Raw genomic sequence first — 20,609 nt, 5'->3', positions numbered from 1 at the left:
TACCAGAGTGGACCATCACTGTCCTGGATGTGGAATTTAAACTTCAAGTGCAAGCACATGAGAGCACAGAGAGAGTTTGTTTCCACTGCAGTCCCCCTCTCTCCCTGCATAAACCATTCCCCTAAGCCTTGGAACAAATATCATGGCAGATATTGGCATAGATCAGCTTCCCTACAATCCAACAGAAACTAAAGATGCTTTTCTGAAATGTTTGAAGCATGATCACAACAGGAAGTAGGGAGAGAAAACACCATCAAATGGAAACCTTATATGTCACTAAGTACTTCTGTAATTGCAGATATATTTGCTTTTATTGAACTTCAGCTACTAAAAGCAAATCAATGTTACTTCCCTAAGGGACAGACAAAGAGTGGATTTTAATATGTGGGACCACCATTTTTTGTAGATAGGGTGAAGCTGTGATGAAAGCTTTTACAATAAATCTTTTCCAGTGCAGTGTGTGCAGTCTCTCCCCATGGAATCAGCCAAGTCACTCAGAATAAGAGAACAAATCCATCTCACAAAGGGAATTTTCCTTTAGAGTATAAACTGTCTCTTTTGTTTTCTTCAGCCCTGTTTGGCCCTGTGAGGGCAAAAAGAATCAACTTCTCTTTCCACTAATCCATAGCTGGAAACCATCAGACTCTGCCTTATATCAGCACCCATTATTCTGCAATCTAATGACACAAACAGGAACAGCAGTGAGGAATTTCACTCTGCAGGAAGAGCTGTCCCTTAAGCACAGGCAAAGCAGGCAATGTTCCCTGGCAGCAGAATGCTGGACACAACAGAGCATTTTGGATTTCTGTCCTGCCTGGTCATGGGAGTGTGTCAGGACAAGGGCAGCTCCTGCCAGCATGGGTCACTGACACCACCACCCTCTTCTCTCCCATGCCAGAGGAGCTGTGGCCATCCTGTTGTCTCTCCTCCCCAGATTTCCATCCCATCTTTGCTGCTGTTTCTTGATCCTTTCCAAGCATGGACACTGTCCATACCTCACTCCTTATTCTTGAGGCAGCAAAGCTCAATTTTGTCCATATTTTTGACAGTAGAATGTTCCCAGAGCATTTCCAGTCCCAGTTCCCTGTGTCAGTTTCTAGTCCTAGTTCCTAGTCCCAGTTTGTCCAGTGCAGCATGTTGGGATGTGGCATAGCTCCTTCTCTGCCCTGCAATGCTGGAAGAAATTCCTCCAGTGAGGGTGGTGAGGGCCTGGCACAGGTTTCCCAGAGAAGTTGTGGATGCCCCTGGATCCCTGGAAGTGTCCAAGGCCAGGCTGGATGGGGCACAGAGCAATCTGGGATAGCAGAAGGTGTCCCTCCCCATGACAGTGGATTGGATTGAGAAGATCTTTAAGGTCTTTTCCAACCCAAACTACTCCATCATTTTCTTCCAAAGGAAGCTGGGAACTGGGAAGTGGATGAGAGTTGAAACCTCTGTCTTATTCCTGCACTCAGTCAGCAGCTGGTCCTTGGAACCTCGATCTTCCCATAATGTTTATGGGCAGCAGCAGAACAGAAATGTTTCCAGTCTTTGCTGACGGGGTTGGGAATTCTTTATACCAAAAACTTCAGTGGTTTGGAAGAGGACTGGATCTGCCTCCAGTCACAAATCTATCTATGATTCCTAATTAACTCTCACTTTTGAATTTGCAGAAGCCCTTGATTTGCATGGGTTTTTTTCATTTTTGCCATAATAGCCTGCAAACACAGGAATGAGTGGGGTATCATTTGCAACAGCACATGTTTCCTGCCACTAAAATCTTGTCTTCTCCCCAAAACAGATACCAAAATAATGAAAATTAATGTCTGGGTAGCTCATGTGCCGTTGAGGTCCAATGGGACAGATGCAAAAAAAAAAACAGATTAAAAAACAAAGGTTTAGAATTTAAAGACAAAATTGTGCATAAAATTAAATTTAAAAAAGGAGAGCTTGTCTGTTCTTGTCTTAACCAAAGATGTCAGCTAATAAGACACTTTGACAGAAATCATTTGCATTTTTTGCAACTCATAACAGCTATTTGATAAATGACTGTTAGAAGTGATTAAGATCATGTCAAACCATTTGATTACATTTTCTATTTTTAACTATTTCCCATCTAGTTCCACCAGACCAGCCAAGACTCACTGTATCCAAAACTACATCTTCCTCTATCACTCTTTCCTGGATACCTGGAGACAATGGTGGCAGTTCTATCCGAGGTAATGTAAATCAGGTTAATTGCTGCTTCTTTCTAAATTATCATATGTTGATAGGATTAGTATACAATTATGAATGGCTCAAAAAAGAAAAAAAAACAAACATTTTTTAAAAAAGAAAAACACCCCAATCTGTATTGCTGTCAACCCTTAATGTGCACTATCATTGTGATAACATCTTTCGGTAAATTGCAGTTTGTCTTTGTGGTGGTTTATTCACACATTTAATCACTTTCTCCTCAGCTGTTATGACAGTTGCTCTGGCTGATTTTCCAGACGTGTAATCTCTAACCACTCATTTTGGAGGGTCCAGGTTTATCATCTGGTTGTTGCTGATTGAAGGGTCCTTAGAAATATCCATCCTTTTCCCCTTGAAGGCATCATAATAAAATGTATTTAAGCTGTTGTCAGGGTAGGCAAAATGCATTGCCTGGTATCTTTCAGTCAGGGGAGTGCTGTATGTTTCCCTGCACATTTATTTATTATTATTTTCAGTTTTATTGGGTTTTTAAAATGCCTCCTTGGGTTACCTGAAGGATTTGTGACACCGTTGCCATCCGTGCTTTCTCCCCAGGTTATATTCTGCAGTACTCAGAGGATAACAGTGAGCAGTGGGGCAGTTTCCCCATCAGCCCCAGTGAGAGGTCCTACAGGCTGGAAACCCTGAAATGTGGCACCTGGTACAAGTTCACCCTGACTGCTCAGAACGGGGTGGGGCCGGGGCGCATCAGCGAGATCATCGAGGCCAAGACGCTCGGCAAAGGTGCGCTGCTTCCCTCCCCTTCACCCTCCTAAAGCTCCTGCATTCTGCTGCAGGTCTTGGTTTAAAACAGCCTTGGATATTTTAGTATTACTGGCTTTGGAAACATTTACAGCTCTGTCCATGGCTGTGACAAAAAAAGGCTGTGGTTGTGGGACTTGAAGCCCGCACAGGCTGATGTTCTTTCTTTCTTTCTCTAATAATTTTTTTCTAAGATGGGTTGGCAGATATTTGGTAAGAGGGTGTCTGCACTGTCACAGACTATAGCAATTCCAACTATTTCATTGCCATGAGGAAATTGTCTCTTCTATCCTTATAAAAATTCAGGGGTTTATTGGTCTGGATGTTGAAGGAAGACAGGGAGTATATTTATGTATAAAGGAAATGGAGCCAATGTCTGATTTCTGCTGCAAGCCAGTACTGCAGGAGTGTGCAAGCAGCATCCTCTGAACTAGATAAGTGTCAAAAATAAAGGCAAAGTTTGCATAAAGTTCTGCAAGGCAAAACAAACCATGTTTGGATATTTTTATTGATATGAAAATCTGGGTTTGTGAGTCCATCACAAAGTGGGAAAAAGCATTTAAGAAGGACAAAGAGTGGGAAGTTGAATATGTAGATACTGAGTTTAACCTAGAGTCTAGACTGCCATAGAAATTATTCCCTAAACTTTATATTTTGGAAGGTTTTATCTGCAATATTTAAGCATTTTGTCTGGAATATCCCACTGCCTCTAGAGCCACAGTTTTCCAAGGAGCAAGAGCTCTTTGCCAGCATCAACACCACCCGGGTGAGGCTGAACCTGATCGGCTGGAACGACGGCGGCTGCCCCATCACCTCCTTCACCCTGGAGTACCGGCCCTTTGGGACCACGGTCTGGACAACAGCCCAGAGGACATCCCTGTCCAAATCCTACATCCTCTATGACCTCCAGGAGGCCACCTGGTACGAGCTGCAAATGAGAGTGTGCAACAGTGCTGGCTGTGCAGAGAAACAAGCCAAATTCGCCACGCTTAATTATGATGGCAGTAAGTATTCCCTTTAATTTACACCTCAGTTACTGTTTTACTTTAGTTTTTTGTGTGATTTTTTTTTTCTTTTTGCTCATCTTCCATTTTTTTACCTCATAAACCCCATTTTGAATCTGCCAGCCATGCTGTCAGAGAGGTTAAAGTCTCAAAGGTGTAAAATAGCTCTTCATTTCCTGACAGTAGGCTGCCAGGCAGAAAAGAGGAATTGTTTATTTGTCCTCACTTTGGAAAAACTCTGAAGTCAATCAGCCATAAGACACATAATCATAGGACATTAAAAGTCATTAGTTCCAGTGGTTACAGGGGCCTTTCCTAGTATTTAATGTATCTTTTCCATGAAATTTCAGTCTTCCATGGAATGTGTTCCTGCAGCCATTCAGGGGGGTGTCTGGCCTCGTTGCTGTTCCCTGTGACCCAACCCAAAACCCATTATGGGACACATTGGAGCAGCCAAGCAGGTTGTCCTCTGGGAAAGCCTCTGGATAACATCCTCCAAGGGCAGAGCAATGGCAGTGCAATGATCCCTGTTTACAGACAGGGCACAGTGAAACTAATGGCCATGACAGATGGCTCTGTCGTGCCCAGCAGCAGGACATGCACCATGAGTTGTTGCATCCCTCCCTTCTGCCAGGGGTTACTGCCCACCCTGCAAAAGCCAGAACACGAGGGCAGGAGCAAAGGTGGCAGTTTGTCACTGTGTGCAGCTCAGGTCCTGCCAGGCTGGTTGGGAGGGATGGTGGCACACGTGTGCTCCCGGTGGCTCCGCAGCGGGGAGCGGCTGCTGCGTTCCTGGCAAAAAGGCAGCACAGATGGCTCCAGATGGCAGGCTCTTGAATTGCTCCAGTGGGAATTGCCAGAGCTTTTCTGGAGACATCCAGTGTAAAAACTTGCTGTGTTGCCAGGGATGTTGTTCTGTAGTGTTAAATTAAGCTCCAGCACTGGTGAGCAAGTTCAAACAGGAGCTGATGGTTGTGACAGCACCAAATTGGTAATTTTTTGTAACACTCTGCTGGTAACACGCCTCCACACGAACATCACCACTCATGTACAGTTCAGGGTCATTCCCAGGCAGAAATGTGGGATATGACTTAGGCAGAGTTTAAACCTCAGCACCTGACACATCCTCTACTTCTCTACCAGCCTTTGTGCTGGGTACTCAGCAGTTCTTGCAGATAATTAATCACACATGCCCTCACCCTTTGGAAAAATATCATTTTTGGTAAGCTGCCACGCAAGTCCTCGTGTTATTTCAGACAGTCTGGAAAATTAAGAGAAAGATCTTGCTTCAGCACTCCAGAGGCCCACAGGAAAACAGGATCTAAGCACTTACTAAACAAATGTTCCAGGTCTTTCCAGGAAGATGAAGAGCTAGTTTACTGAGAAGTGTAGCTGTTGTCAATAATAACTCTTTCAACTATTATGAGTTAATTTCTTGTTATTTTACTTAGCCTGTCCTATTTTTGTTTTGTTTTCCAATATCTTTCTACAGCAGCATCCAACTTTCAGTTTTCTGTTATCATCACATTTATTTGATTGGGGCAAACAGTGTTAAGCCATATCTTAAAATGAATTCATATCAAAATGCAAGTCCAGAGCCTTCAATTTCTGCTCATAGCACTCAAATCAAAACTATTCTTACAGTGATCTAATCTGAAATGTTGTCAGGCTCTGCTCTGTGATTGGGTGATGATACTTACCCTGGTGCCACACCTTGTGACCTGCACACCCTTTGATTTTTTATGTTGCTGTATAGCATCTTTAAAAGGGATAAAATGAAACAGTAAAAAATATTTGCAGCATTAAATTTCTTGGGCCACTGCTTCTGGTCAGCTAGAAAATTTCTCATTTGTGATACTGCTGGGTTTGTTTGTGAAGCATGCTTTGCCAGGACTGTATTGTGCCTTAGAGAGGCAGAACAAGCTCAAATACAGACCCCAAGGTTATGAGAGGAAAACATGGATGGAAAAGCAAATTTCAGTTTTCAGGTTTTCTAGATTTGCTATGTTTGACTCAGAACTGAAATTATAAATTGATGATGATGATCATCATCATCATTATTAGCATTCCTACCAGTACATGAAGCAGAAATTTTTGCTTCCACAGACAGGGAATATTTTGTTTGCAGAAAACATGCCAGTGGAAACTTCCTGGCCAGCTCCTCTTTTGAGTGCTGTTGCTCCATCTACATTTGATTCACCCTGTGATGTGAGATTAGCCCCTTCCAGCTTCCAGGGGCCACAGCTGCCCCTCGGATAAAGCAGATACAAGAGCAGCACTTTGAAGATTAGATAATACAGTGTATGAAAGTTCTGGGATGCCAAATGCTAAGAACAAGCTTAGAAGCTTTAGCAGCCTTAAGATAAAGCCTTTGTAAAGTTTGCAGAAATCCCAGTTACGTGGGTTTGGGTCACTTTGCTGCTCCTGAGGAATATCATGGCTCAGCATCCTTCCCCCTCAAATCTCTCCGTGCTGAATTAGGTCAGAAGGTTAATGACAAACCTACGTGCAGCTTTTTGCTCTCTGTTTGTGGGCATTTCAGGAACGATTTCCAGCTTACAGGTTTGCTGACCTCCCTGCCCCTTGTTTTTTCAGAGGCACACAATCCATAAGGAGATATTTTTAGCCCTGTGCAGCTGCAGTTGTGGAGCGCTGCAAAGGAGCTTCCCGGCTCAGGGATCAGCTCCTCGGTAGCCCTGGCATTAAATCGGATCAGCTCTAAACTCTGCTAATTGATTCTGACCCAGGCAGGCACTCCCTGCCGTGAAGGACACAGGAAAACACTCCTGAATTCAGCAGTGGCAGAGGAAACACTCAGTTCTGCAGTGGGAGATGCTGCAGCCAAGGGGAAAAAGGGGTCAGAGATATTCAGATTGCAACTCCTGTGAGGCACTGATCAGGCTAACAAAGGGTGATGGTGAACCAGCCTGGAAAACAAAACAAACCCTCCCCACTCATCTGGGATCTAGTCCTGAAAATAAACTTTGTCTATTCCACTCCCAGCCAGAGCCTAGAGTGACAACAAGTGTTGAAATGGCATTTTCTCAATGGATAGCAGCATTGAGTTTTGGTAATTTCTAATGCAATTGCTGAAAAGCAACAAATGGGCGATGGCAAAACATGCAGTATGATTTTTTAATTAAGCTCCAACTGCCTGTTTATAATGCTATGAGGTTTATATTTGCCTAGAGAGAGGTATGGATAATGGTAATCACATATCTAAACACTTCAGGTTTAAGTGAAATAAAGGCCACTCATCATTTGATTTTCATCAAAGTATTAAGGAAAGCGAGACATAATTTTAGGCAATCTTGAACCTAATGGTCTCTGTGACAGTAATTCAGAGAAAACTTTGGCCCTTTAGTATCCAGGAGGGTTTAGGAGGATTTAGAGACAGTTATTAGTATTACCTTCAGGAGCTTGAAGTTCTTTTCATTTCCTCATCTAATAGTTTTATTTGCCTTTAGAGTAGTGCAAAATCTGCTTCTAAGGGCAAGATGAAAATATCCTGCTGTGTGTTCAAGAAATAGAAAATTAGAAAAAAAAAAAAAAAAAAAGAAAATTATGGGGAAGAACTGCAATGGAACATTAGAAAAATATTCCAAATGCAATTGTAAGAAAACAAATTTTCCAAAGTACCTAATATAGGTTTGGATTGTTGTAGCTGTTCTTTTTATCTTTGTCCCTTTAGGGAGCTGCTTTTCTCTTTATATGCAGTTGAAATAGCTCTTCTGAAAAAAACAGGACCTAGGATTCTACATTTTCACTGTGGTTATGGCACTCACATTGTACTGCATCAGATCTCAGTTTTTTATTCTGATACTGTATGGCACATAATGAGATATTACTATATCACTTAATGCAGCAATTAAAATGTAAAAGAAGGATGTGCCTGTTTTTCTCTCTCACCCTCCTTTCTTTTTAGCAAGTAAGTAGCCACTTTTATGTTTCAGTAGCTGGTTAAAATTTAATAGCTTCCATCCAAAGTCATCACAGTTCACAATACTTACGTGTTTCTACGCATTTCAAGCAAATCTTCATTTTATAGCCTCATTTGTGGTTGCATTCAGCAGTTTAATAGTAATCAGGAAATGAGTGAGAAGTCTTCCATGACTAAACAGCCTTCCACAGAAGGTGCTGCATTCTTCTCACGTCCCTTAGAGGTAAAGAAGAAAAGAATTGAAAAGTTCAAGTATTATATATCACCAGGAAGCCAGGTATATTCAAAATGCAAATATGTCCCAGAATGAAAAAGTGAGCTGCCTGCCAGTAGTTGGTAGATTCATTTCCCTTGTTTCCCTCTCAAAATTTGATTGTTTCTATCCAGCATTACTCCCCTGTTTTACTGATGAGTATAATGTCAGACAGTCTTTAGCAGATTAGTATCAGGTTGGCTGTCTGAATTTCAGATCACTATCACTTCAGAATTGATAGCAGAATGTTGCTGTGCAAAGGATTAATCTGATGTATGTGGCACAAAATGAGCTTTGTCAAATGAGTTCCTTGCAAAGAAAAGCCCAGCAGAAATGTCACAGTGATCCTATTTCTCCATAATAAGGAATAATAGACAGAGGGAGGAATTCTGAGGTCTCTTACAGCTTTTTTAATAATTTAACCGGACTCAAAATTAATCACAGTATTTGACTGCATATCAGGTATGGTTTTCCTTAATCAATGAATGCAATTCTTCTGGATTTCTGATAATCTCTGTCTCTGCAGTCAGTCCCTCATTACCAGGAGCCTGGTTTTGTATTCACAAATAGCCTCCAACCCAAACAGAAAAGTCCTGGTGAGTGTTGTGCCTGCAGCTGAAGAGACAACGTGCCTTATTCCATGAGAATTCCATCTTTTGTCCTGGTTAACAGGCCTCTAATGCCATGACCCTGTTTCCAGGTACAATCCCTCCTCTCATCAAGTCGGTTGTGCAGAGCGAGGAAGGGCTGGGAACCAACGAAGGGCTGAAGATGCTGGTGACCATCTCCTGTATCTTGGTTGGGGTCTTGCTGCTCTTTGTGATGCTGCTGATCGTGAGGAGGAGGAGGAGGGAGCAGAGGCTGAAGAGGCTGCGAGGTAAGGTGGTGTTTGTGGAACTTCTCTCTACCTGAACATGAAAATACAAGTGGGGCTGCACGTGACCAAAGCATGCAATCCCCAGCTGGGATCATTTTCCTGAAATACTGAACAAAGTGTGTGTGTTTTCTATAGAAATGCCTTCTTTTTCATTTGGTCATAAGTTTCTAAAAAAAAAATAAAAAAAAAGAAATATTAATATATCCATTGTTACTATTTTTCATGGAGGAAAGGAAAATATTTCTCATTGGTTTGCTTTCCTTTTTTTGTTGTTTGTTTGCTTCCCTTGACGACCTAAAAGTGGATTTTTTTTTTTGAAGGATGAAATCAGATGTTCTGAAGATGAGGGAATCTCAGTTTTCCAGCAGATGCTAATCATGATTTCCAGATTATAAAATGAAAGTAGCCAGATATTAAATAGCAGCCAGATATTCTCAGATTTGTCACCACATTTTCCCCCATGATGTTTTATAATAGAACTCATAAAACACTTCACTGTTCGCTGACCTTTCATTGTCACTGCTCTGTATTTTCCTCTAATCCTTATTCAAATTCAGTTGTTTGTTATGTGAATAAGATTTAGATCTGTGAATTCATTCAGCTTTATCATTTTTCTAGCAAAAACCCCTGGCTGAGCCTCAGCCAAGTTATTGAGCCTTGCAGTCTGACACTGCTGCCCTATAGCTTTTGCACACTGGCAACAGATATTTTGGGAAGGTATTCCCTGAAGGTATTTGGGAAAAAACATTTCAAATCCAAACCTGAATTAATAGTAGAACAATTTATCAACTGCAAAAAAATAAGTCTAATTTCTTCCAGAAGCCACCAAATTGATGAGTTATTTGTATTTTATCCAAAATGTGATCATGGTTCCTAATAAAACCAGGGCCAACCCTATGTTTTCCTTCTGACCTTCATACTTATCTCTCTTTTGGGTCAAATTTTGTCCTTTGTAGCAATATTTTGGAGTTAAAAAAAAAAAAAAAAGACAGAGGGCATGGGTAAATTCATACATAAAGGAGGAAACCAACATTATGGTTCATACACAGCCCTGGAAATCAGGACATCTGGATGCTTCAGCTTGTATAATCACTTTTTCTTCAAAACTTTATACCCCATTTACCTTCCCAGTTTGTGGTTTTTTTTCATTAAAAAAAATGTGCTAAAGAAAAAGAAGGTGTTATCATATCTTCTTAGAAATACTGTGGGATTCCATCCAGTAATGAGCAGGGTATCTCCAGCCCTTTGGCTGTAGAAAATGATGTCTGTGCACATTATTTTTTCATGGTTGATTTACAAGTATTCATAGAATCTTGAGTTAGAGTCCCTTGAGGAAGGCTGATGATCACTGACCAGGATGCCTTTTGCATAACATTAAATTTCTCTGAACTATTTCCTTTCAGAAATGAGGAATTTAGAAAAATATCAGAGCTTCACTTAAACATAGGCAGTGGAAAAGATTTCATCAGTACTTTTGATAAAAGAAATCAGTATTTAACTACCATTTCTGTAAAAGTTGTGTCTCACTTAGCTGAATTTGTCACACTACAGCTCGACATCCCATCTGGTCCTGTTTTACTTCTCTACAGTACAGAAGTTCTTTTTTGCATCATTTTCAGTCTCCAAGGATATTCTTTCCACATGGTGCTAACCAAGTAATTTCTTAATGCTTTAATTGGTAAATGAAACAGATTAATATAGTTTAATTTTCCTCTGTTATTTTCCCATCATTTATATCCTTAACATTTTATCCATTGAGATCATTTGCCAGTTCTTTGATTTCTCTACAAAATACAAAATATTCCCTGTTATACAGCCCTGCTTTGTGTTCTCAAGGTACAACCTTATGATCCAGGTTATTTTCTTAGTGATCTGGCATTTTCTTTATATTTTAGCTACCAAGTTCTTGTGTAGTTTTTAAACTTTTATCAGATATTATTTACTCTGTACCACTGATAAATGTTTCAGACAAAAAATACTGAATAATGATTCTCTGCTTGAAATTGGGGTTTGAATATGTTGAAATCCACATAAAATGGCTGCTGTGTTAATTTTTGCATCATGTGACTTTCTTTTAAAATACTTTGAGTCACCCAAACTTTGTTTTAGAGAAACATAAATATGATCTTTACTGTTAGATCACAGTGAGAGTTTTTTTCAATGTCATTGATACTCAGCAAATTTTAATCTCATTTTAAAAAATCCACTTTGTTTGACATGGCTGCTTCACCACAGGTCTGTATTGATTGGCCTCAATTATCCTTTTAATTAATTTCATTAAGCTTCACTAATTAATTTTTTTATTATTATTATTTTGTGCATTGCCAAGATCAGACTGATAGGACTTCAGTAATTCAGAAATTTTTTTGCTCATTATTTTTGAAGACTAATCCCATGTTTGACATTTTCTGCTCTTCTGGAAGTGACTTTATGTTCTAAAAATTTTCCTGACAATAAATATTTCTGTTACATAGAACTCATTACTAAGTTCTCCAAAACAAATGTGTGCAAGTTTTTCTGATGTCCTAACTAAAAAATAAATGGTTTGCAGTACTAATTGTAGTGATTAACTTTCATGTAATTTTTGAAAGGGAAATATCACATTATCACTTGGTTTGTATGACCTGCTGGGGTTTCTTTGAGGCACAATATTCTTTTTTCCTAAATCAGGATTTCTTCTAGTCTACATCAGAGAAATAATCTCCACAGTTGAACCTTCTAAAATAATTTGTGCAAATTACAGATGGAACTCTTACTTTTGTGGCTGCAGATGTGGTTTTCTTGAACCTGTTTGACAAAGAGGAGTAGGAATTGCAGGTTCATTTGCAGTGTGCTCTGCATGCAAACATTTGTATCCCTGCTTTATGGACAATGGCTTTGAGTTCCCAGTTCTGTTGAAGAACAGCAGCCTCTCCATTCTTGATCTTTTTACCACTTCTCTGGGTGTAGGGACAGTTAAACATTTTTTTTTTTCCTCCTTGACAGCAGAAAGCAGAGTTCTCAGCAAAGCCCTGATTTTTGCCCAATTTAGTAGTTCCACCAGCCAGGTCACCAGGAAAGGTCACTTGGCTGCTGGAGTTCATGCAGCCATTCAGGAGTTCAGCAGATATTCTCAAAGAGAAGCCTGATGGTTTAATGCTCCTTCTGCTGGCTATTGACCCAGCTCTGCTACTCCTGTAATGGTTTTCCCTTTGTTTTTAAATCCAATTCACCTTAACACAAGCAGAAAGGATCAGCGTGGCGTGATAGTTCAGAAGTGGCAGAATGCAATTTAAAACTCTATCACTGTCCCTGATTTCCCAGGGGGAAAACCCAAGTGTGTTAAGAATTTTAAAGGTGGCTGCCCCAGCAAAGGAAAGTGGCTTTTTCACTGAAGTGATGCTTGGCTGGAGCAGAGATCAGCCCCTTCCCTCTGTCATCTGTGCCCCCTTCCCAAGCCCTGCTTTCTCCACTTGAAAACTGGGAGGTGACAGGACATGGCCAGGGATGCTGGCTTATTTTAGAAAGTATTGTCAATTTGCAGATCTAAAGGGTACTGCAGGAAAAGCACATTAAAACCTCTGGTCATTGGTTTGTGACAGTAACATCTCTCCTGGAGCTGGTGTTTTGGACACAGGATGTTGTTGTAGTGGGGTCCCAGCCCAGGGAGCAGCTGGAGCTGCTGGAGAGAGCCCAGAGGAGGCTCCAGGATGAGCAGAGGGATGGAGCAGCTCTGCTGGCAGGAAAGGCTGGCCCAGCTGCCATTGTTCAGCCTGGCCAGGAGAAGCTTTGGGCTGAGCTCAGGGTGGCCTTGCAGGGCCTGAAGGAGCCCCAGGAAAGCTGGAGAGAGACAATTGCCAAGGGCTGCAGGGCCAGGAGCCAGGGAATGGCTGCCAGGGGCAGAGGGCAGGGCTGGATCTTGGCATCTTGGGCAGGGATTGTTCCCTGGCAGGGTGGGCAGGGGCTGGGATGGAATTGCCAGAGCAGCTGGGGCTGTCCCTGGATCCCTGGCAGTGCCCAAGGCCAGGCTGGACATTGGGAGCTCCTGGGACAGTGGGAGGTGGCCCTGCCATGGCAGGGGTGGAATGAAATGATCTTTAAGGTCCCTTCCATCCAAAACCATTCCATGATTCTGTGATATTCAGTTACTTTTAGGTTTCTGGATTTTGGTTTGATGGATACAGAAGAGGCCCTTACATTCCTGCCACCTTTGTTTTTGTCCCATCCCACACCAACCTGTGTGCCCATCACTAACTCCAGCAGTTCTGCTCACCATTTGAACAATCTGCTTGGATAATTAGCAAATTTAAACTTAGCTGATGGAGGGTTTTTTTTCCCTTCAGTGCTTTCTGATTCAGCTTTTGACACATTACATGGTCTTGCTGATGCCTCATGTTATTTTTTTACTGAAAATGCAGAGTGCATCTCTTTAACCAAGAATCAACAAGTGTTAACGAGCACTTAATGTGCCACACACATGAATTGGTGTGAATTTTTTTCCAGATGAAACATGGAAATCATCATCTGTGTGCTGGGCAGCACCTGAGAACATGTGAGGGAGATTGTTTGTTGTTTAAACATGATAAATAATTATGAAAAGCAAACTGAAGTACACTGTTATAATTTTCAATTCTGTCCCTTCTGCTTTTCTGCAGTTGTGAATTCCTTGCAGAAATACCCACAGACTTCACTTAAGGAGGCAGTGATTGCTTCAAGAAGCTGCTGGCTGAATGAAAAACAATATTTGCATATTAAAGCACCCTGATTATGTGTGCCAGAGGGAGAATGTGTGCACAGTGTCTTCATGATCCTGGTGCTGCTAGAATAGCAAGAAGCATCATAAAATTTGCTGGAAAAAAACCCATTACTTGCAACCAGTGTCATTATTATTATTATTGTGTTGGGGTTTTTTGGCTTTTTTGTATTCTTCTGAATAAATTTGTCCCTTCTTGGGTTTTTGGAAGTCAATAACAAATCTCCTTTGGGAGCAGCAGTGTTGTTCTTTTGTTTTATGACTGATGGCAAAGATATTGTCATTTACCAGGCACTACCACTTACAAGTGTTAATGACAAAGGCAATCTCATTCCAAATGAAAAACAGGAATTCTGAGTGCCCAAATGAAGCACAGTTTGGTTTAGATGAGACACCTCAGATGAACCATCCTTCCCTCCACCAGGAATATTCCATGTTTTGTGCTGGAAAGGGATGGAGGAAGGTTAAAAATGAAGGAATGGAGCAAACAGACCTAGAGGGAGCAAAGAATTCCAGCTTCTCCAGTGGTAGGTGAGGAATAAAGCTTGAGAGAGGCAAGCTGGCACTGTGTCAGATAAATACAATTCAGAAAAGTGGGTAAAAGGGGTTTTGCTGAGTTTTTTTTTTAATTAATTAAAGGAGCCCTCAGTCCATTCCTTTTAAAAATTAGTACAACACAAGCTATAGAGATGTGTTAAGATGGTGGCTTGTTTCTGCCTGCATCCTTGGAATTTTAAAGGAAGGGTATTTAACAGGGTCACAAGTAAGAAAATTGTTTTGCTGGAGACCCAAGAAGTGATTGAGGAATAAAAAATGTGGGATGGAGAAAACAAAGACAAATTCAGTAAATGTCTTGGCAGGTGCTGGTAGATTTACAAGAAGCAGATAAAAGAAGAAATGTAAACTTCCATATAAGAGTTGTTTGAAGACTTAGAACTTGAAATTGCTTTCTTCTCAGGTTTGCTTCACTTGGTTGCACAAAAGGCTGCTTTGTTGCTGTGTGATAAACTTAAGGACTTGGGAATCCGAATTTTAAGTGAGTTTGTTTAGCAGCAGAGTGCAGGAGAACAAAGCAGAGCTGTTTTTTGCTGGATATCACAGAAATTAGTGTATTATGTTGGTAAAGTTTTACAGAAGCCTACCTGAAAAACCAAACTTCAGCTGTGCCTTTTGAACTGAATAACTATTGAAATAATTATAGCCCCAAAGGATTTTCTGCTAATAATAGCAGCAATGACAAGAACAGGAGGAATATTTTTCCTTCAGCAGTGTCTTATTTTGCAGGGCTGATCCATGTGGGAATAAACCATCCTTTGTTTCATGTGTAGACCATACTTTGAAGACCCAGCATTAGTTTTGGATTATTGCTAGTGGAAAAATATTCGTATTTGAGTGCAAGCAAGCAAGTTTGTGTTGGGGAAGGCTCTGGTTGGATATAAGGAACAATTTCTCCATGGAAAGGGAGCTCAGGCCTTGGCAGGGTGGGAGTGCCCATCCCTGGAGGTGCCCAAGGAAGGGCTGGACGTGGCACTCAGGGCTCTGTGCTGGGGACAAGGTGGGGACTGGGCACAGCTGGGACTCCATGGGCTGGGAGGGCTTTTCCAGCCTCAGGGATCCTGGGATTCTGTAAAGAGCTGGGAAGGGGCTGGAGCCCCAGGAGGGGCTGAGGGAGCTGGGAAAGGGGCTCAGCCTGGAGCAAAGGAGGCTCAGGGGGCCCTTGTGGCTCTGCACAAGTCCCTGGCAGGAGGGGACAGCCGGGGGGGTCGGGCTCTGCTGCCAGGGAACAGGGACAGGAGGAGAGCTCAGGCCTCAGGCTGGGCCAGGGGAGGCTCAGGGTGGGCAGCAGCAGGAATTTGCCCATGGAAAGGGAGCTCAGGCCTTGGCAGGGGCTGCCCAGGGAGCTTTGCAGTGCCCATCCCTGGAGGTGTCACCTGGACGTGGCACTCAGGGCTCTGGGCTGGGGACAAGGTGGGGATCAGGCAGAGCTGGGACTCTTGGAGGTCTTTTCCAGCCTCAGGGATTCTGTAGTTCCAAACTGACTCCTTGGAGACCTCCCTTGCTCAGATCTCGTGCAGTTACCTTTGGTTTGGAAATGTTAGGTTGGCAACTGCTCATCCAGCCTGGCTTTGGCTCTTGCCCAGACATGGATATCACAATTCCTATTTTCTTGCCTTTTCTTCTTTCTTCACCTGTTCATTTGCTACCCATAGCACAAAAGAACTGAGATCCTCATTAATTGTTAAGTTGTTCCTGTTTCTAATATGTTTGTGTAGCTTTTTTCTAGTTAAGCCAATGGTAACTTGATTTTCTCTAACCATCTTTGGTGCTGCTGAGGACCTTAACAGGGCTGTTTGGAGCAGAAATGCAATTTTAGCAAAAGTAGGGACTTTCAGGCACTCTTTTATTCTTGCCACCGATCTGAGAAACAGCAGTGGTCTTACACATGGCTGATTCAAATCACTTGCTAATAAAGCAGCTCTCTAACAGATTCTCATTTGTGATATTTCTTCTATTTTCTTCTAGATGCAAAGAGTTTGGCTGAAATGCTTATGAGGTAAGAACAAACTGCATTTTATTGTTGATCTATTTTTTTTTTTTCAAATTGAAAAATATCTGTCAACTACAGCATCATATTTAAGTATTGTTGTAGGGACAAATGGAGAAGGACAATTTTTATTCTTAAATCTTTTTTCAAAACACACCATTTGTCTGTCTGTTAAGAGCTGTGATGCACTGATGGTCAGACATGGGAGAAAGAAAACATTTTGTGGACAGTGTGAGGGGCTACAGTGATAAAAAACCTGATAATTCATGTTAGTAGATTAAATCATAGAAGCTATGGCTATATAGGTCCATTTGGGCATTTTTCCTAGGCTGAAAAACATTTTCATAATATGTATCAAAGTAATTGCTCTTCAGAGATCATCTGATTAAAGGCAATAAATTTCTGGCTCTGAATATCTCTAAACTTTGCAGCTCTGTTTATTTGTTAGCTGCTTATACCCAAAGGTATAGAAAAGCAGGTAAATCCATTTATTATTTTTCACTTCTGTTCCATCAGCTCAGCATTCAGAAATCTAATTCAGTTGTTGAATTGCATCATAATGACTATTCTGGCACAACAATTCTTTCCAAGATGGAAATTTCATATCTTCAGTTTTTATTGTTTTGTCTAGGGAAAATACTGAACTTTAGAACCACTGCATATGTTTGAAACTGGGATTGCCAAGGGATTATTCTTGAGTTCAAATGAATTTTGGGTTGCTAGAAAATATTTTTTATATTCAAGCAACAAATTTGAGAAAGTCATAGATGCTTCACCACATGAACCACCCTCCAAAGTTCACTTTTATTGTAATAATGAGCTCAGCAAAGACAGGGTGACAGATGGGTTGGGTGTAAATTCATCTCTGTGCCATCATATCTGAGTGAGCCCAGTGATGATAACAGGACTGGTCATGCAGACCAGGCCATCCCCTCCCTGCAGCCTGTGGCAGCAAACTGTGGTGTTCAGCATCTTCAGGAACATTTGTCCTGCTGGTTCCTGGTGCCACACAGGACAGCACAGGTCAGCACACACAGCAAGTCTGTTCCCTCCCTGGATGGAGACTTTCAGTGCCAGTGACAACCACACAGAGCCCTCTGCAAAACTGGGAACGCTCTGCCCTAACCCTGCTTGGCTCCACAAGCCTTGTCACCACTTCTGCAAGGCCACTGCAGAGTCTCACTCCTCTGACACTTAGAGAATGTCCCCCAAACTTCCAGCAGAAGTGCCCAGGTTTTACCCACTTTTTCCTTTGCTGATGGTTACCAAATTAAGGAACTTTTGTCCTCCCTACCTGATGTACTCAGAGAAGCCAGGTCCCCTCTCAGCCCTTAGCTCAGAGCTGTTTTTCCAGGTAACTCACCTGCCAGCATTTCATTTGGCTTTTCCTTTCACCAACATTGAAACATGATCATCAAACCAGTCCCTCTCATCTCATTTACTAAGAAATTATATTGATTTTATCACATAAGCACATTTTATATTTCTTTTCTAAAAGTTTGGACAAAGGCAAATGACTGTTAGATCAGAACTTCAGAGGAAATAGGGGATATAGGCTTACATGTGCAGAACTGGAAACTCTCATTTGTGATAAATACCTTCAACCAAAACATGAGCTACCCACAGACAACAGATGTTCCTGAAGATTTAGCATGTGAATAATCAAAGGATAATAAGCCCTCTCCAAAACAACAGTCACATATGATAAAGCCCCTGATATATTTTTATCTTTAAGATTTCACCAAAATCTGCTATGATAAAAATATCAAGAAAGGGGATATTTGGGGAGAGGGCAGAAGAGATGATTCCCTGCTTGGTAGGAAGGTGTGATGCCAGGAGAGAGCTTTGTGTATCTTTCCCTTTGAGGAGATTTTTGTGAGTGTTTGTAAAGTGGATTAAAAATGGAGCTTTAGTCTTTGCTTTGAGAGTCACTGGCTTTGGCTATCTAAGCCAAATGTCTGTGGAGCAAGATAAGTCAGCAGTTTAATGGGAGCTGCACAACTCATTGATACCTTAAACTCACAAATAAAAATCCCTGCTGCTGGATAAGCACAGATTTTTTTAATGTTTCCTTTGGGTGAAAGCGTTGGTCCAGCCACGCTCTTTGTAACAGTTCACTGACAATCAGTTTAGCAATTCACTTAATTCTTAAATTTTGAACACAAGGTGAAGAATCTTTTATCCCAGATATTCTGGTTTAGCTCCCTGTGTGTTTTTACAACAAATTGTGGACTCTTTCAAAATTCCCTGTACAATGTACTTTCTCTGGAAAAGGCCCTTTTATCCACAGACTCAACATAAAAGCTGTTGTCACACCAAAGTACCACCTGCCCAAATATCTGCTTTAAATAGTGACAAAAGCAGCAGCTTTAGTAGAGTAAAAGAATACAGCAAAATACTGAGAGCTGGAATTCCTCAGAATGGAGAAACCCTCCTGGAGATCTCATTGAGGCATTTCAGTCCCTGGAAGGAGCTTAGGAAAAGGAAAGAGACTTTCAATATGGGCAGACAGTGACAGGAAAAGGGACAAGGATTTTAAACTGAAAGAGGTCAGGTTTAGATTAAATATTAGGAATTCTTTCCTCAGAAGGCAATGAGGAACTGGAACATATTGTCCAGAGAAGTTGTGGACTCCTCATCCCTGGAAGTGTCCAAGGCCAGGCTGGACAGGGCTTGGAGCACCCTGGGACAGTGGGAGGTGTCCCTGCCCATGGCAGGGGTGGAATGGGATGATCTTTAAGGTCTTTTCCAACCAAGACATGATTCTGTGATTCTGTGACTCAGTTTCCTGACAGGCTCCCAGTGCCTAATGATTTGGAGCTCAGAGATTCTTTGAACCAGAGGGAATTAATTCTATTACAAACAGATCCTTACAAGGTCTGACAAGTAAAGAAAAGCACATGCTTATGTTTGGGAATTTTATGTCTGTAAATATTAAAAAAATAAAGATAGATACATTTCATCCCTTTAAAGAATTAATCATTGGTCTCCTCATCCACCAGACCATTAAAATATTTTTGCCTGAATTTAGGAAATACTTCTAACCAAGCTTCAAAACTGAAACCTTAAAACTCTTTGCCCTGTTTCCAAGCCCTAGAGGCACTTCATTGCTGTTGGCACTTTAGGATTTTATAACTTAAAAGCTGAGCTGTTGTGGTCTGCACAAAAAGAATTCAAAATTCCCTGAGCCAGAATGAGCCAGCATCCTAATCAGCAGCAGCCCCCTTGCTTCTGCTCACTGCCTGTGCTGTGTTTGGACACCCCATGTCACTGCTGCATGCAGGGGAATTAATTAGATCAGCAAGGAGGAGGAGAGACAGCCCACAAACCAAGGAATAAATCTCAAGAATAGCAGGGAATATTCCTGAATCTAGAGAGGCCTGGGTTCCAGTTCTGGCTTGGAAGACCTCCCACAGCTTTTGCATGAAGCTGTCCCTGGAGCCAAGGCTGGGAGTGGGAATTCTCTCTTGTCAGGTGAGCAATAAAACTGAAAATCAGGGAAAACTCTCCTCCTGCTCCCTGTGGCCCAAACACTGGTTGGGTACTTTCTAATAATGGAAATACAGAGCATTCATCCTGCTGAAGGGGCTCTAGCTCTGGCTTTCTGGGATCTGCATTCTCTGAGCAGGAGTCTGATCCCATCCCTTTGTCTCCTGCATCCCCAGTGAGTGCAGAGGGGTGCACTCAAGCATTTCCCAGGCTCAGTTAGGTACTGCACAGATTCCAGATGTATCTAACTCTGTGCATCCTGTAACTATTGAATTATTGAAACTGGAGATTAAAACATCAGTTTCCTTCTTTAAACTGAAAAGAGGGCAGGTTTAGATTAAATATTAGGAAGAAAATCTTTACTCAGAGGGCAGTGAGGGACTGGAAGAGGTGCTTTATGTTTGCTCTATGACCCTGGGCAAGCCCAGAGCAGTCCAACTTTCCAAGGGCCTGTATTCAAGCATATTTGGCAGGCAGATAAAATATTACTGTCTGATTCTCTTAACATTTCAGCAGCTTGAGTGGCATCCACTCCATGCAGAGACTTGGAGAACACCAGTGTGGAATTTATCTGCATTTGACAATACTAAATGTCTTTAAAAATGTGTGTGCTTAATAAGACCCTGTGATGACCATTCTCCCCTGATTATATATGGAGAAAAGCCTGGAAGCCCTTGGGAGGCTCTCCTGATATTTTGCTTCCATGATGACTGAATGAGGCACCAGTTGGGGCCTGTTTGAATGCATTTCAACTCTCCATGTGATGGGAACAGCACCATCTAACCACCCAGGA

General features: G+C 41.7%; 1 protein-coding gene across 1 annotated transcript in view; it reads left to right on the top strand.

Annotated features, from left to right (window-relative positions):
* The window catches only part of DSCAM (DS cell adhesion molecule), a 439,426-nt gene that overhangs the window by 389,057 nt on the left and 29,760 nt on the right, over positions 1-20,609 (top strand). Inside the window, exons 24-28 of the mRNA XM_015625504.2 lie at positions 2,100-2,198; positions 2,770-2,958; positions 3,690-3,980; positions 8,874-9,050; positions 16,306-16,336. Coding sequence (XP_015480990.1) covers positions 2,100-2,198; positions 2,770-2,958; positions 3,690-3,980; positions 8,874-9,050; positions 16,306-16,336 — 787 coding nt within the window. The remainder of the gene's footprint in view (positions 1-2,099; positions 2,199-2,769; positions 2,959-3,689; positions 3,981-8,873; positions 9,051-16,305; positions 16,337-20,609) is intronic.

Source organism: Parus major, chromosome 1, assembly GCF_001522545.3.
Source record: "Parus major isolate Abel chromosome 1, Parus_major1.1, whole genome shotgun sequence".
Taxonomy (NCBI): Eukaryota; Metazoa; Chordata; class Aves; order Passeriformes; family Paridae; genus Parus; species Parus major.
Note: the sequence above shows the minus strand (reverse complement) of the source record. Positions and strands in the feature narration are given on the sequence as shown.